Raw genomic sequence first — 16,130 nt, 5'->3', positions numbered from 1 at the left:
AGACAACAGAGCTGATGAGTAGTTTTTCATAATGTAGGGATCCTACAGACCAACAGAGAAACCCAGTGAACATAGTAACGTCTAGACATAAATTAATCATAAATTGTCTGCTTAGGTGGACTTTAGAAACTCTTCTATGCTTTGACACTGAGTTTGGAAGTGTGCATATAGTGCTGCATGCAACATCCCAGCCATGTGCAGGCACAACACACATGGGCAAACTGAAAACCTCATGTCCTTTATTGCCTTAAATGCATCATATGTCACATATTGTGTCCAGAAAATGTTATGAATAATGCACAAGTCAATTCCCACAAGTTTTCTGCCACTAAATGTCAATTTTCTTGTCTCATTTATGCTTTTATCACTGCACTTTAGCTTTTTTAACATTTTGTACATGCACCATGACTCTCTGTGACCAAACTGTGATTTAAATAGTTGTTTTTGTTCTATTTTTGTTTCTTCAAGATGTGACTTAGCAAAATGTGTCAGGGTCATTGATAATCTCTTGTGCATTTTTAAGGATGTGTTGTTGATGAATTTTGCAAAGCTGAAATTTAAAGTTGCTGTCACTTAATTAATTTGTTATTATGTGTGCCAAATCTATGTTTTTGGCTTCTATCACTGAGCTATAACAGTTGTTCTCAAAGAATAAGCACTGACACTCCCATTCATGCATGAATTTATGACCCAAACTGTTTAAACTCATGTTTATTTCACAGGTACCTTCATGCAAGAGCTAAGTGATATGGCCTTAAATTAATATCTTGTTTAATTTAAGTCGATAGGTGATAAACGATGTTGGTATTTTATACGAAATGTGCTTTAAGTGTCTAGTTTTCACTTTATTTTATGTATTTTGCACAGCACAATACATAAAAATGATGATGCAAATATTTTGAATTAAATTCAGAGCAGCCACAATGAAAACCAAAGTGGTGATGATGTTATGATGATATCTGTAATATTAAGCGTGAATAGTCCTGAATGAGTCTCTGCATCAGAGAGCTGTGTGTGTGTGTACCTGGTATTCCTCATGTTGTGGGGACCCTGTTTGCACTGTCACATTATGGGGACTTGTCTTTCTTATAGGGACAAACTACATTTTAAGATGAAGACATGTTTTAAAAGTGACATCGAATGCTCGTATCGCACATATATGTTAGTTATGGAGGTCTACTTACATATATTAACTTGTTTTCATGGTGAAAAACCTCCTAGTTGCTGCAAACGAGCCGATCGAAATATCCCTCACTGGCGCTCTCGTCAGCCGCATTGTTTCAGACCAAAATCACACCCCCAGAACGCAGACTGTGTTGTGATTGGCTAGCCAGCGAGAGCTTTCCCACTGTCCTGTGATTGGCCAGGTACCTGGAAGTGACGTAATTAACACATCAACTCTCAGATACGCTGCTCCCCCTCTGGCACGGTGGATGCTCTGCATCTCAGCAGCTACAACGAGAGTAGTTCTTCTTCTTCTGGGGTTGAATGTTAGGTTTACTGATGACAACATCAGCAAATGGAAAGTGTCTTTCCGCTTTGCAGAGCCCAGGAAAACAATAAAACCCTATTTTCTCACCAGTGGCTGAACTGTTTGTTCTGAAACTTTAGGGTTTCATAAACGAGGTAATAACGCAGATAAACACACAAAAGCAGCGTTAAATTGGAGCTTCCGGTCAATGTTGCCTTTAAAGTTAGGCTAAAGTTATGATAAGTATAAGGCCACTAGTAATTCAGTAAATGCAGTGTCCTCTTAGGTAGGGCTGGGTAACGCTACCAATATTGATTCGATCCACAATTTGATTTGATTCAATTACAATATTTCAGTTACAATACCACTCTTAGTGGGAAATGAAAACATTTTTACAGAATTAATATGTTAATCGTACAAATATTCCTCACAACTGGCATATGGAGAATATTTAATAACAGAATCCAAAGCAATTACATTAATGTACATTTTATTTAACTTGACCAGCACACCCCTCAAGGAGCCACCACCTTATCATGGTGGAGAGGTTTGTGTGTCCCAATGATCCTAGGAGCTCAGTTGTCGGGGTTGTTAGACCTGCGGCCATATATCTTGGACACTCGGGTGAATAGAGGGGTGGAGCTGTCAACTGATCACCATCTGGTGGTCAGTTGGCTCCGATGGCATGGGAGGATACCGGTCAGGCCAGGCAGACCTAAACATATTGTGAGGGTCTGTTGGGAACATCTAGCGGAGTCCCCTGTCAGAAAGAGCCCTAATTATAAGCCTTACTACAGTATGTAAAGTGCCTTGAGATAATGTATGTTGTGATACAGTGCTATACCAATCAAACACACCTGGCTTCTTCCGCTCGTTTTTCATGCCCTTTCACATGTTATATCAGATTGGCCCCTGGACCCTACGGTCATTTAATGGCTGTGTGTACTTGTACGTCACTGGCCAAACTAAAAAACACATGATGTCATGGTTGAGTAGAGACGATGACATGCAAACATGCTGAGGGAAATAGGAGGTCCACCAAGAAAGAGATAAAGTCCACTGATTCAGGCAGAAGACTGGGCAGCGTCTTGTCTTGGCCTCACTGTAACGATGCAAACCCTCGATGAAGTGGACCTCTGTTTCCCACAACTCCTCAACGCCTCCTGCAGGAAGACGGCATTGCCTCCGGCTGTGTCCATGATCACTTACATCATGCTGACGTTCATCGGTCTGCTCACTTTGATGCTCAACCTGCTCGTCATTGTCTCCATTTCCCACTTCAGGTTGTGAAGTATTTGTTGCCTCTTCATTTCAGAACTGTTAAGGATTTTACAACAAATAATAATATGTATGTTACTCCCTTGCTTCTGCAGGCAGCTCCATACCCCCACCAACATCCTCCTCCTTTCTCTGGGTATCTCAGATTTTCTCGTGGGCTTCCTTATTTTCATTCAAACCTCGGCGATAGACGGCTGCTGGTTCCTCGGTGACTTTATGTGTATTGTGTATTACGTACTGGAATACATCATCGTCTCTTCCTCGATAGGAACCATGATCCTCATATCAGTCGATCGCTATGTTGCTATTTGTGACCCAATGCATTACCGAACCAAAGTCACTGAAAAAAGAGTTAAGATGTGTGTTTGTGCTTGTTGGGGGTGTGCGACCCTCTGTCACTGTGTGCTGCTGAGGCACAACCTGAAACAGCCAGGCAGCCTGAATTCCTGCATCGGAGAGTGTGTCATTCTGATAAATAACATCTCTTTAGTCATAGACATGACTGTGTCCTTTATAGGTCCTGTCATTGTCGTCGTCGTCCTGTATCTCAGAATCTTTGTGGCAGTCATCGTTCAGGTCCGTGCCATGCGAGTGCACACGGCAGCTGGTCCTCAACAGACTTCGGTCAAAGTAAAGAAATCAGAAATGAAAGCGGCGCGGACTCTCGGCGTTGTTATTGTTGTGTTTTTATTATGCCTCTGCCCATTTTTTAGCAGTGCGGTGACAGGCGAGGACATCCTGCTCAATGTGTCAAGTGATGCATTTGTCATACTTTTTTTCGACTTTAACTCCAGTTTAAACCCACTGATATATGCCTTTTTCTATCCCTGGTTTAGAAAATCTATCAAACTCATTTTTACACTACAAATACTGAAGCCTGGCTCCTCTGACTTCAAATTAATGTAAAGACAATGGTGCTGATGAGTAGTTTTTCATAATGTAGGGATCCTACAGAGCAATAGAGAAACCCAGTGAACAGAGTAAAGTCTAGACATAAATTAACCTTAAACTGTCTGCTAAGGTGGACATTAGAATCTCTTCTATGCTTTGACCCTGGGTTTGGAAGTGTGCATATAGTGCTGCATGCAACATCCCAGCCATGTGTAAGCACAACATACGTGGGAAAACTGAAAACCTGATGTCCTTTATTGCCCATAGTGCATCGTATATGTCACATATTGTGTCCAGAATGTTATAAATATTGCACGTCAATTCCCACAAGTTTTCTGCCCCTAAATGTCCATTTTCCCGTCTCATTTATGCTTTTATTACTGCACTTTAGTTTTTTTTAACATTCTGTACATGTGCCATGACTCTCTGTGACCAAGCTGTGATTTAAATAGTTGTTTTTGTTCTGTTTTTGTTTCACCAAGATATGAGTCAAAAAAACGTTTGATGGTCAGTGATAATTTTTAAGGATGTGTTCTTGATGAATTTTGCAAAGCCGGTGTTTGTGCAAATTTTAATGTAGATTATAATGTAATTATCTTGAATTAAATTCACAGCATCACAATGAAAACCAAAGTGGTGATGATGTTATGATGATATCTGTAATATTAAGTGTAAATAATCCTGAATGAGTCGCTGCATCAGAGAGCTGTGTGTGTGTGTACCTGGTATTCCTTATGTTGTGCGGACCCTGTTTGCACTGTCAGATTATGGGGACGTGTCTTCCTTATGCAGACAAACTACTTTTTAAGGTGAAGACATGTTTTAAAGTTAGGCTGAGGTTACAATTTGTATAAGGCCACTATTAATTGAGGTCAATGCAGTGTCCTGTGAAGTAGGACTGGGTATTGCTACCAATTTCAATTTGGTCCACAATTTGATTTGATTCAGTTCCGATTTAAATTGGAATAAATTGGTTACAGGACCACTCTTAGTGGGAAATGAAAACATTTTTACAGAATTACTAATTATAAGCGTTACTACAGTATGTAAAATGACTTGAGATAATGAAAGCGGCACAGACTCTCGGTGTTTCATCGTTGCGTTTTTGTTATGCGTCTACCAGTTTTATTGTGGTTCGGTGACAGGCAAGGACACCCTGCTCAGTGTGTCAAGTGATGCATCAATTAGACTTCTGTTCTACTTTAAATCCTTTTTAAACCCACTGATATATGCCTTTTTCTATCCCTGGATTAGAAAATCTATCAAACTAATTTTTACATTTCAAATACTGAAGTCCGGCTCCTCTGACTTTAAATTAATGTAAAGAGAACGGAGCTGATGAGTATTTTTTTTTTTATAAATGTAGGGATCTTACAGAGCAATAGACAAACCCAGTGAACAGGGTAAGTCTAGTGTACTAATGTGTGCACATAGTGGTGCATGCAAAATCCCAGCCATGTGCAAGCACAACGCACATGGGAAAACTGAAAACCTGATGTCCTTTATTACCTATAATGCATAATATATGTTTATTGCCTATAATGCATAATTTCTCAATTTCTTTGTCAAAATCTGTGAGGGTCTGGTCATCTCACATGCATTTTTAAGGATATGTTCTTGATGATTTTTTTTAAAACTTGTGTTAATTAATTTAATTAATATTAGGACCTTTTTGTTGGTTTTCTCTGTAAATGTTGAAATTTGAAGTTGCTGTCAGTGCAATTCATTTGTTATGATGTGAGACAAATCAATGTTTTGGTTTCTTTCACTGAGATACAACAGTTGTTCTCAAACAATAAGCACTGAGAATCCCACTCATCCATGAATTTATGACCCACACTGTTTAAACTCATGTTTATTTCACAAATATCTTCATGCAAGGCCCTACATTAATATCCTGTTTTATGTAGGTCGAGAGGTGATATACGATGTTGGTATTTTATACGAAATGTGCTTAAAATGTCTAGTTTTCACTTGATTTTGTTTATTTTGCAGAGTACAATACATAAAAAAGATAATATGAATATCTTGAATGAAATTCAGAGCAGTAACAATGAAAGTCAAAGTATTGTTGATGATGTTTTGATGATATATGTAATATTAAGCGTGGATAATCCTGAATGAGTCTCTGCTTTAGACAGCTGTGTGTGTGTGTGTGTCTGTGTGCACCTGGTACTCCTCAAGTTGTGGGGACCTAAACTTTTTTACACTTATAATATGGGGACTCGTCTTCCTTATGGGGACAAACTACATTTTAAGACATGTTTTAAAATTGGGGTGAGATTAGGATTAATTAGGCCACTGGTAATTCAGTCAATGCAGTGTCTTCTGAAGTAGGGCTGGGTATCGCCACCAATGTCCTGTATCGATTTGATTCCGATTCACAAGGTCTCAATTCAATTCGATCCACAATTTGATTTGATTAAATTCTGATTTAATTAGGAATATGTCAGTTATAATAACACTCTTAGTTGGTTATGAAAACATTTTTTACTGAATTAAAACGTTAATTATACAAATTCCAAACAACTGGCATATGGAAAATATTTGTGTTTACACTAACAACAGAATCCAAAGCTGTAACATTAATGTACTTTTTATTTAACATGATCAACATACCCCTCCGGGAGTTGCCACCTTATTGTGTTGGAGGGGTTTGTGTCACGAAGCGGCGGTTATGTTAGTTTAGTTGGTGTGGGCAGTTAGGATTTTTGGTTTTGTTATGTCACTTCCTGTTTTATTTTGGTGATGGGTTTCCACTGTCTGTGTTCACTGTCTCTGTCTTCACCACGCCCCGTTGATTAGGAACCACTTGCACCTGGTGATAATTACCCCTGCACCTTTAAATGCTTCACTCTCCGCTTGTCAGTTGTCAGTGCGTCACAGATGACTATTCAGAGAAGACCAAGTTATCGATTCAAGCGTTTGTAACTCATAGTTTCCCCGTTCCTGGAAGTATTGCAGCAAGGCTGTTGTTTTGATTTCAGTTTTTCACAGCAAGTCTGTAGTTTTATTTTCTAGTTTTTGCAGCTTGGCTGTAGATTTCATTTATGTGATTTTGAGGAGTTTTTTTGAGCCTGTTTGCTCTTTTCCTGACTTTTGTTTTGACCTCTGGTCAACTTTTAATTTTTGCTTATGAAAGCAAATAAACCTTTTTGAAACCTGCTTCTGTTCTCCTGCAATTGAGTCCAAGATCTTGAATCCCGCCATGACAGTTTGCGTCTCCCAGTGATCCTAGGAGCTCAGTTGTTGGGGGCCCTGACAGGCACAGTCCGAAAAGCCAACATGGGTCCCCCTTCCCATGGGCTCACTACCTGTGGGAGGAGCCATGGAGGTCGGGTGCAGTGTGAGTTGGGTGGTGGTCGAAGGCGAGGACCTTGGAGGTACAAACCTCGGCTGCAGAAGCTGGCTGTAGGGACATGGAATGTCACTCCTCTGGCAGGTAAGGAGCCTGAGCTGGTGCTCAAGGTTGAGAAGTTCCGACGAGATATAGTCGGGCTCACCTTGACACACAGTTTAGGCTCTGGAACCAGTCTCATTGAGAGGGGTTGGACTTGTTTCCACTCTGACGTTTCCCCTGGTGAGAGGAACCAAGCGGGGGCACACTCATGGCCTGTACATTGGGGTTCAATCTGGCAGAGACCCCTGTTAGAAAGAGCCCTAATTATAAGCCTTATGTAAATGCCTTGAGATAATGTATGTTGTCTTTCACTGCTATACAAATCAAACACACCTGGCTTCTTCCATGCGTTTTTTCATGCCCTTTCACATGTTATATCAGATTTGCCCCTGGACCCTAGGGTCATAAAATGCCTGTGTGTACTTCAACTATGATGTGATTGACAGTGGACATCACAGACAGGGACTTTCTACTGGCCAAACTGAAAAACACATGATGTCATGGTTGAGTAGAGACGATGACACACAAACATGCTAAGGGATATAGGAGGTCCACCAAGAAAGAGATAAAATCTACTGCTTCAGGCAGAAGACTGGGCAGTGTCTTGTCTTGGCCTCACTGTAACGATGCAAACCCTCGATGAATTGGACCTCTGTTTCCCACAACTTCTCAACGCCTCCTGCCGAAAGACGGCATTGCCTCCGGCTGTGTCCATGATCACTTACATCATGCTGACGTTTATTGGTCTGCTCACTTTGATGCTCAACCTGCTCGTCATTGTTTCCATCTCCCACTTCAGGTTGTGAAGTATTTGTTGTTTCTTCATTTCGGAACTGTTAAGGATTATTCAACAAATAATAATATATGTTACTCTCTTGCTTCTGCAGGCAGCTCTACACCCCCACCAATATCCTACTCCTTTCTCTGGCTATCTCAGATTTCCTCGTGGGCTTCCTTATTTTCATTCAAACCTCGGCGATAGATGGCTGCTGGTTCCTTGGTGACTTTATGTGTATCCTGTATTACGTGCTGGAATACATCATTGTAGCTTCCTCGATAGGAACCATGGTCCTTATATCAGTCGATCGCTATGTGGCTATTTGTGACCCAATGCATTACCGAACCAAAGTCACTGAAAAAAGAGTTAAGATGTGTGTTTGTGCTTGTTGGGGGTGTGCGACCCTCTGTCACTGTGTGCTGCTGAGGCACAACCTGAAACAGCCAGGCAGCATGAATTCCTGCAGTGGAGAGTGTGTCCTTCTGATAAATAACATCTCTTTAGTCATAGACATGACTGTGTCCTTTATAGGTCCTGTCATTGTTGTCGTCGTCCTGTATCTCAGAATCTTTGTCGCAGTCATCGTTCAGGTCCGTGCCATGCGAGTGCGCACAGCAGCCGGTCCTCAACAGAGCTCAGTCAAAGTAAAGAAATCAGAAATGAAGGCGGCACGAACTCTCGGCGTAGTTATTGTTGTGTTTTTATTATGTGTCGGCCCGTTTTTTAGCAGTGCGGTGACAGGCGAGGACATCCTGCTCAATGTGTCAAGTGATGCATTTGTCATACTTTTTTTCTACTTTAACTCCAGTTTAAACCCACTGATATATGCCTTTTTCTACCCCTGGTTTAGAAAATCTATCAAACTCATTTTTACACTTCAAATACTGAAGCCCGGCTCCTCTGACTTCAAATTAATGTAAAGACAACGGAGTGGTTTGAGTAGTTTTTCCATAATGTAGGGATCCTATAGACCAATAGAGAAACCCAGTGAACAGAGTAAAGTCTAGACATAAATTAAACATAAACTGTCTGCTTAGGTGGACATTAAAATCTCTTCTATGCTCTGACCGTGAGTTTGGAAGTGTGCACATAGTGCTGCATGCAACATCCCAGCCATGTGCAAGCACAACACACGTGGAAAAACTGAAAACCTGATGTCCTTTATTGCCTATAATGCATCATATACAATATGTCAATTATTGTGCAGAGAATATGTTATAAATATTGCACAAGTCAATTTCCATAAATTTTCTGTCCCTAAATGTCAATTTTACAGTCTCATTTATGCTTTTATCATTGCACTTTAGCTTTTTTAACATTCTGTACATGCACCATGACTCTCTGTGACCAAGCTGTGATTTAAATAGTTGTTTTTGTTCTATTTATTTTTCTCCAAGATATGACTCAGCTAAATGTGTGAGGGTCATTGATAATCTCTTGTGCATTTTTAAGGATGTGTTCTTGATGAATTTTGCAAAGCCGGTGTTTGTGCAAATTCATATTAGGACCTTTTTGTTTGTTCACTGCGGAAATGATGAAATTTAAAGATGCTGTCAGACAAATACATTTGTAATGATGTGTGCCATATCTATGTTTTGGCTTCTATCACTGCGCTACAACAGTTGTTCTCAAAAAATAAAAACTGACACTCATATTCATGCATGAAGTTATGACCCAAACTGTTTAAACTCATGTTTATTTCACAGGTACCTTCATGCAAGAGCTAAGTGATAGGCCTTAAATTAATATTTTATTTTAGTCGATAGGTGATAAACTATGTTGGTAGTGAATACGAAATATGCTTTAAATGTCTAGTATTCACTTTATTTTAAATATTTTGCACAGTACAATACATAAAAATGTGGGGAGCTTGTTTGCACTGTCACATTATGGGAACTTGTCTTTCTTATGCATACAAACTACTTTTTAAGGTGAAGACATGTTTTTAAGTTAGGCTGAGGTTATGATTAGTATAAGACCACTAGTAATTCAGTCAATGCAGTTTCCTCTGAGGTAGGGCTGGGTATCGCTACCAATATCGATAGAAACGACGATATGATTTGATTCAATTCCGATTTAATTAGGAATATTTCAGTTACAATACCATTCTTAGTGGGAAATGAAAACATTTTTTAACAGAATTAATATGTTAATTATACAAATATTCCTCACAACTGGTATATGGATAATATTTAATAACAGAAACCAAAGCAGTTACATTAATGTACTTTTTAAAGTACCAAGCGGATGTGGGCACACTCATTGCCCCCTGGCTCAAGGCCTGTACATTGGGGTTCACTCTGGTACACGAGGGGGTCGTCTCCCTCCACCCAAAGGTGGAGGGACGGGTACTAACTGGGTACGGGTATTAACTGCTGTTTGTGCCTATGCACGGAACAGCTGTTCAGAGTACCCACCCTTTTTGGAGTCTCTGGAGATGGTGCTAGAAAGTGCTCCTGGTGAGGATTCCTTTGTTCTGCTGGGGACATTAATGCTCACATGGGCAATGACAGTGAGACAGTGCTTTGTTGCTGGACTTCTGTGCTTGTCACCGTTTGTCCCCAACAAACACCATGTTCAAGCATAAGGGTGTCCATATGTGCACTTGGCACCAGGATACCCTTGGTTGTGAGTCAATAATCACCTTTGTGGTTGTGTCGTTAGACCTGTGGCCATATGTCTTGGACACTCGGGTGAATAGAGGGGCGGAGCTGTCAACTGATCACCACCTGGTGGTCAGTTGGCTCCGATGGCAGGGGAGGATGCCAGTCAGGCCTGGCAGACCTAAACATATTGTGAGGGTCTGTTGGGAAAATCTGGCAGAGTCACCTGTCAGAAAGAGCCCTAATTATAAGCTTTAGGACAGTATGTAAAGTGCCTTGAGATAATGTATGTTGTGATTCAGTGCTATACAAATCAAACATGCCTGGCTTCTTTCGCACATTTTTCATGCCCTTTCACATGTTATATCAGATTGGCCCCTGGTCCCTACGGTCATTCAATGCCTACGTGTACTTTGACTATAATGTGATTGACATTTTACTGGCCAAACTGAAAAACACATGATGTCATGGTTAAGTAGAGATGATGACATGCAAACATGCTAAGGGAAATAGGAGGTCCACCGAGAAAGAGATAAAATCCACTGCTTCAGGCAGAAGACTGGGCAGTGTCTTGTCTTGGCCTCACTGTAACGATGCAAACCCTTGATGAAGTGGACCTCTGTTTCCCACAACTTCTCAATGCCTCTTGCAGGAAGAAGGCATTGCCTCCGGCTGTGTCCATGATCACTTACATCATGCTGACGTTTATTGGTCTGCTCACTGTGATGCTCAACCTCATCGTCATTGTCTCCATCTCCCACTTCAGGTTGTTAAGTATTTGTTGTTTCTTCATTTCAGAAATGTTAAGGATTATACAACAAATAATAATATGTATGTTACTCCCTTGCTTCTGCAGGAAGCTCCACACCCCCACCAATATCCTTCTCCTTTCTCTGGGTATCTCAGATTTTCTCGTGGGCTTCCTTATTTTCATTCAAACCTCGGTGATAGATGGTTGTTGGTTCCTCGGTGACTTCATGTGTCTTCTGTATCATGTGCTGATGTACATCATAGCCTCTTCCTCGATAGGAACCATGGTCCTCATATCAGTCGATCGCTATGTGGCTATTTGTGACCCAATGCATTACCGAACCAAAGTCTCAGAAAAAAGAGTTAAGATGTGTGTTTGTGCTTGTTGGGGGTGTGCGACCCTCTGTCACTGTGTGCTGCTGAGGCACAACCTGAAACACCCAGGCAGCCTGAATTCCTGCATCGGAGAGTGTGTCATTCTAATCAATAACATCTCTTCAGTCATAGACATGACTGTGTCCTTTATAGGTCCTGTCATTGTCGTCGTCGTCCTTTATCTCAGAGTCTTTGTCGTGGTCATCGTTCAGGTCCGTGCCATGCGATTGCGCACGGCAGCTGATCCTCAACAGAGCTCAGTCAAAGTAAAGAAATCAGAAATGAAAGCGGCGCGGACTCTCGGCGTTGTTATTGTTGCGTTTTTATTATGCATCTGCCCGTTTTATAGTGTTACGGTAACAGGCGAGGACACCCTGCTCAGTGCATACAATGATGCATTTATTATACTTATGGTCTACTTTAACTCCTGTTTAAACCCACTGATATATGCCTTTTTCTATCCTTGGTTTAGAAAATCTATCAAACTAATTTTTACACTACAAATACTGAAGCCTGGCTCTTCAGACTTCATATTAATGTAAAGACAACGGTGCTGATGACTAGTTTTTCATAATGTAAAGATCCTACAGACCAATAGAGAAACCCAGTGAACAGAGTAAAGCCTAGACATAAACTAACCATAAACTGTCTGCTTTGGTGGACTTTAGAATCTCTTCTATGCCTTGACCCTGAGTTTGGACGTGTGCACATAGTGCTGCATGCAACATCCCAGCCATGTGAAAGCACAACATATGTGGGAAAACTGAAAACCTGATGTCTTTTATTGCCCATAATGCATCATATATGTCACATATTGTGTCCAGAATATGTTATACATATTGCACAAGTCAATTCCCACAAGTTTTCTGCCCCTAAATGTCAATTTTCCCTTCCTATTTATACTTTTATCATTGCACTTTAGCTTTTGTAACATTCTGTACATGCACCATGACTCTCTGTGACCAAGCTGTGATTTAAATAGTTGTTTTTGTTCTGTTTTTGTTTCTCCAAGATATGACTCAGTAAAATGTGTCATTGTCATTGATAATCTCTTGTGCATTTTTAAGGATGTCTTCTTGATGAATTTTGCAAAGCTGGTGTTTGTGCAAATTAATATTAGGACCTATTAGGTACCTTCATGCAAGAGCTAAGTGATATGGCCTTAAATTAATATCCTGTTTTATTTAAGTCGATAGGTGATAAACTATGTTGGTATTTCACACGAAATGTGCTTTAAATGTCTAATTTTCACTTAATTTTAAACATTTTGCACAGTACAATACATAAAAATTATGATGTGAATATATTAAATTCAATGCAGTCACAATGAAAACCAAAGGGTGATGACGTTACAATGATATCTGTAATATTAAGCGTAAATAATCCTGAATGAGTCTCTGCATCAGAGCGCTGTGTGTGTGTGTATCTGGTATTCCTCATGTTGTGGGGACCCTGTTTGCACTGTCACATTATGGGGACTTGTCGTCCTTATGCAGACAAACTACTTCTAAGGTTATGATTAGTATAAGACCACTAGTAATTCAGTCAATGCAGTGTCCTCAGAGGTAGGACTGGGTATCGCTAACAATAACGTTTCGATCGACGATTTGATTTGATTCAATTCCAATATAAATTGGAATATTTCAGTTACAATACCACTCTTTGTGGGAATTTTTACGGAATTTAATATGTTAATTATACAAATATTCCTCACAACTGGCATGTGGAGAATATTTAACAACAGAATCCAAAGCATTTACATTAATATACTTTTTATCTAACGTGACCAGCACACCCCTCCAGGAGCCACCACGTTATCGAGGTGGCGAGGTTTGCATGTCCCAATGATCCTTGGAGCTAAGTTGTCGGGGGCTTTATGCCCCTGGTAAGGTTACCCAAGGCATACAGGTCCAAGGTGAGGGACCGCACTCTACCTTGCCTGGATGACGGTCACCGGGGGGCCTGATGGCCAGCACCTGGTGTTTGGACCTGCAACCATGGGACACGGCCAGGCACAATCCAAAGACGCAACATGGGTCCCCCTTCCAATGGGCTCACCACCTTTGGGAGGGGTCATGGAGGTTGGGTGCACTGTGAGTTGGGTGGTGGTCGAGGCGAGGTCATTCCTCACCTGCAGAAGCTGTCTCAAGAGACGTGGAATGTCACCACTCTGGCAGGCAAGGAGCCTGAGCTGGTGCTCAAGGTTGAGAAGTTCTGACTAGATATAGTCGGGCTCGCCTCGACACACAGCTTGGGCTCTGGAACCAGTCTCACTGAGAGGGGTTGGACTTGTTTCCACTCTGGAGTTGCCCCTGGTGATAGGCACCAAGCAGGTGTGGGCATACTCATTGCCCCTGGGCTCGGTGCCTGTACATTGGGATTCACTCTGGTAGATGAGAGGGTAGCCTCCCCTCCGCATTCGGGTGGAGGGGACGGGTACTAACTGTTGTTTGTGCCTATGCATGGAACAGCTGTTCAGAGTACCCACCCTTTTTGGAGTTTCTGGAGGTGGTGCTAGAAAGGAATCCTACTGCTGAGGATTCCTTTGTTCTGCTGGGGACTTCAATGCTCACGTGGGCAATGACAGTGAGACCTGGAGGGGTGTGACTGGGAGGAACGGCAACGTGATCCGAGCCCGAATGGTGCTTTGTTGCTGGACTAGTACAGTATGTAAAGTGCCTTGAAAAAATGTATGTTATGATTCAGTGCTATACCAATCAGACACGCCTGGCTTCTTCCACATGTTTTTTCATGCCCTTCCACATGTTATATCAGATTGGCCTCTGGACCCTATGGTCATTAAATGCCTGTGTGTACAACTATGATGTGATTGACAGTGGACCTCACAGACGGGGTTATTTTACTGGCCAAACTGGAAAACACGTGATGTCATGGTTGAGTAGAGACGATGAAACAAACATGCTGAGGAAAATAGGAGGTCCACCGAGAAAGAGATAAAATCCACTGCTGCAGGCAGAAGACTGGGCAGTGTCTTGTCTTGGCCTCACAGTAACGATGCAAACCCTCGATGAAGTCGACCTCTGTTTCCCACAACTTCTCAACGCCTCCTGCAGGAAGACAGCATTGCCTCCGGCTGTGTCCATGCTCAGTAAGATCATGCTGACGTTCATCGGCCTGCTCACTGTGATCCTCAACCTGCTCGTCATTGTCTCCATCTCCCACTTCAGGTTGTTAAATATTTGTTGTCTTCATTTCAGAACTGTTCAGGATTATACAGCAAATAATAATATGTATGTTACTCTCTTGCTTCTGCAGGAAGCTCCACACCCCCACCAATATCCTCCTACTTTCTCTGGGTATCTCAGATTTCCTAGTGGGCTTCCTTATTTTCATTCAAACCTCGGCGATAGACGGCTGCTGGTTCCTCGGTGACTTCATGTGTCTTCTGTATTACGTGCTGGAATACATCATCACCGCTTCCTCGATAGGAACCATGGTCCTCATATCAGTTGATCGCTATGTGGCTATTTGTGACCCAATGCATTACCGAACCAAAGTCTCTGAAAAAAGAGTTAAGATGTGTGTTTGTGCTTGTTGGGGGGGTTCGACCCTCTGTCACTGTGTGCTGCTGAGGAGCAACCTGAAACAGCCAGGCAGCCTGAATTCCTGCATCGGAGAGTGTGTCCTTCTAATCAATAACATCTCTTTAGTCATAGAAATGAATGTGTCCTTTGTTGGTCCTGTCATTGTCGTCATCGTCCTGTATCTCAGAGTCTTTGTGGTTGTTATCGCTCAGGTCCGTGCCATGCAAGTGCGCACGGCAGTCGATCCTCAACAGAGCTTGGTCAAAGTCAAGAAATCAGAAATGAAAGCGGCACGGACTCTCGGCGTTGTCATCGTTGCGTTTTTGTTATGCGTCTGCCCGTTTTATTGTGGTACGGTGACAGGCGAGGACATCCTGCTCAGTGTGTCAAGTGATGCATCAATTAGACTTCTGTTCTACTTTAACTCGTTTTTAAACCCACTGATATATGCCTTTTTCTATCCCTGGTTTAGAAAATCTATCAAACTGATTTTAACACTTCAAATACTGAAGCCCGGCTCCTCTGACTTTAAATTAATGTAAAGAGAACGGAGGTGATGAGAATTTTTTCTTTTTTTCTTTTCAAATGTAGGGATCTTACAGAGCAATAGAGAAATGCAGTGAACAGAGTAAAGTTTAGTGCTGCATGCAAAATCCCAGCCATGTGCAGCACAACACATGTGGGAAACCTGAAAACATGATGTCTTTTATTGCCTATAATGCATAATATATGTCACATATTGTGCATATGTTGTGAATATGTTATAGATATTGCACAAGTTAATTCCCACAAGTTTTCTGCCCCTAAATGTCAGTTTCTCTGTCTCATTTATACTTTTATCATTGCACTTTAGCTTTTTAATTATATACATATGCACAATAACTCTCTGTGACCGAGCTGTGATTTAAATAGTTGTTTTTTTTTCTGCTTTTGTTTCTCCAAGATGTGACTCAGCAAAATCTGTGAGGGCCGGGTCATTAATAATCTCACATGCATTTTTAAGGATTTGTTCTTGATGAATTTTGTAAAGCTTGTGTTT

General features: G+C 41.4%; 4 protein-coding genes across 4 annotated transcripts; all 4 read left to right on the top strand.

The window, feature by feature from the left end:
• The first annotated feature begins 2,581 nt into the window (after positions 1 to 2,581).
• Positions 2,582 to 3,655, top strand: LOC131455353 (trace amine-associated receptor 13c-like). The gene is made up of 2 exons (XM_058622926.1): positions 2,582 to 2,754; positions 2,845 to 3,655. Exons 1-2 carry the CDS (start codon positions 2,582 to 2,584, stop codon positions 3,653 to 3,655), a joined length of 984 nt encoding a protein of 327 aa, XP_058478909.1.
• Positions 3,656 to 7,666: 4,011 nt separating this feature from the next.
• On the top strand, positions 7,667 to 8,738 carry LOC131455472 (trace amine-associated receptor 13c-like). The gene is made up of 2 exons (XM_058623119.1): positions 7,667 to 7,839; positions 7,928 to 8,738. Exons 1-2 carry the CDS (start codon positions 7,667 to 7,669, stop codon positions 8,736 to 8,738), a joined length of 984 nt encoding a protein of 327 aa, XP_058479102.1.
• Positions 8,739 to 11,014: 2,276 nt separating this feature from the next.
• On the top strand, positions 11,015 to 12,088 carry LOC131455350 (trace amine-associated receptor 13c-like). Its single transcript, XM_058622923.1, has 2 exons — positions 11,015 to 11,187; positions 11,278 to 12,088. Exons 1-2 carry the CDS (start codon positions 11,015 to 11,017, stop codon positions 12,086 to 12,088), a joined length of 984 nt encoding a protein of 327 aa, XP_058478906.1.
• A 2,473-nt stretch (positions 12,089 to 14,561) lies between these two features.
• Positions 14,562 to 15,633, top strand: LOC131455580 (trace amine-associated receptor 13c-like). The gene is made up of 2 exons (XM_058623302.1): positions 14,562 to 14,734; positions 14,823 to 15,633. The coding sequence occupies exons 1-2, from the start codon at positions 14,562 to 14,564 to the stop codon at positions 15,631 to 15,633; spliced, it is 984 nt and encodes a 327-aa protein (XP_058479285.1).
• The last annotated feature ends 497 nt before the right edge of the window (positions 15,634 to 16,130 follow it).

This window comes from Solea solea, chromosome 2, assembly GCF_958295425.1.
Source record: "Solea solea chromosome 2, fSolSol10.1, whole genome shotgun sequence".
Classification (NCBI taxonomy): Eukaryota; Metazoa; Chordata; class Actinopteri; order Pleuronectiformes; family Soleidae; genus Solea; species Solea solea.
Note: the sequence above shows the minus strand (reverse complement) of the source record. Positions and strands in the feature narration are given on the sequence as shown.

What these genes read in the sequence shown, in the direction of transcription:
- LOC131455353 (XM_058622926.1), top strand. Translation starts at nt 2,582, where the DNA reads ATGCAAACCCTCGATGAAGTGGACCTCTGTTTCCCACAACTCCTCAAC. An exon ending in GTCTCCATTTCCCACTTCAG is followed by an intron (nt 2,755 to 2,844) that starts GTTGTGAAGTAT and finishes TTGCTTCTGCAG; the next exon opens with GCAGCTCCATACCCCCACCA.
- LOC131455472 (XM_058623119.1), top strand. Translation starts at nt 7,667, where the DNA reads ATGCAAACCCTCGATGAATTGGACCTCTGTTTCCCACAACTTCTCAAC. An exon ending in GTTTCCATCTCCCACTTCAG is followed by an intron (nt 7,840 to 7,927) that starts GTTGTGAAGTAT and finishes TTGCTTCTGCAG; the next exon opens with GCAGCTCTACACCCCCACCA.
- LOC131455350 (XM_058622923.1), top strand. Translation starts at nt 11,015, where the DNA reads ATGCAAACCCTTGATGAAGTGGACCTCTGTTTCCCACAACTTCTCAAT. An exon ending in GTCTCCATCTCCCACTTCAG is followed by an intron (nt 11,188 to 11,277) that starts GTTGTTAAGTAT and finishes TTGCTTCTGCAG; the next exon opens with GAAGCTCCACACCCCCACCA.
- LOC131455580 (XM_058623302.1), top strand. Translation starts at nt 14,562, where the DNA reads ATGCAAACCCTCGATGAAGTCGACCTCTGTTTCCCACAACTTCTCAAC. An exon ending in GTCTCCATCTCCCACTTCAG is followed by an intron (nt 14,735 to 14,822) that starts GTTGTTAAATAT and finishes TTGCTTCTGCAG; the next exon opens with GAAGCTCCACACCCCCACCA.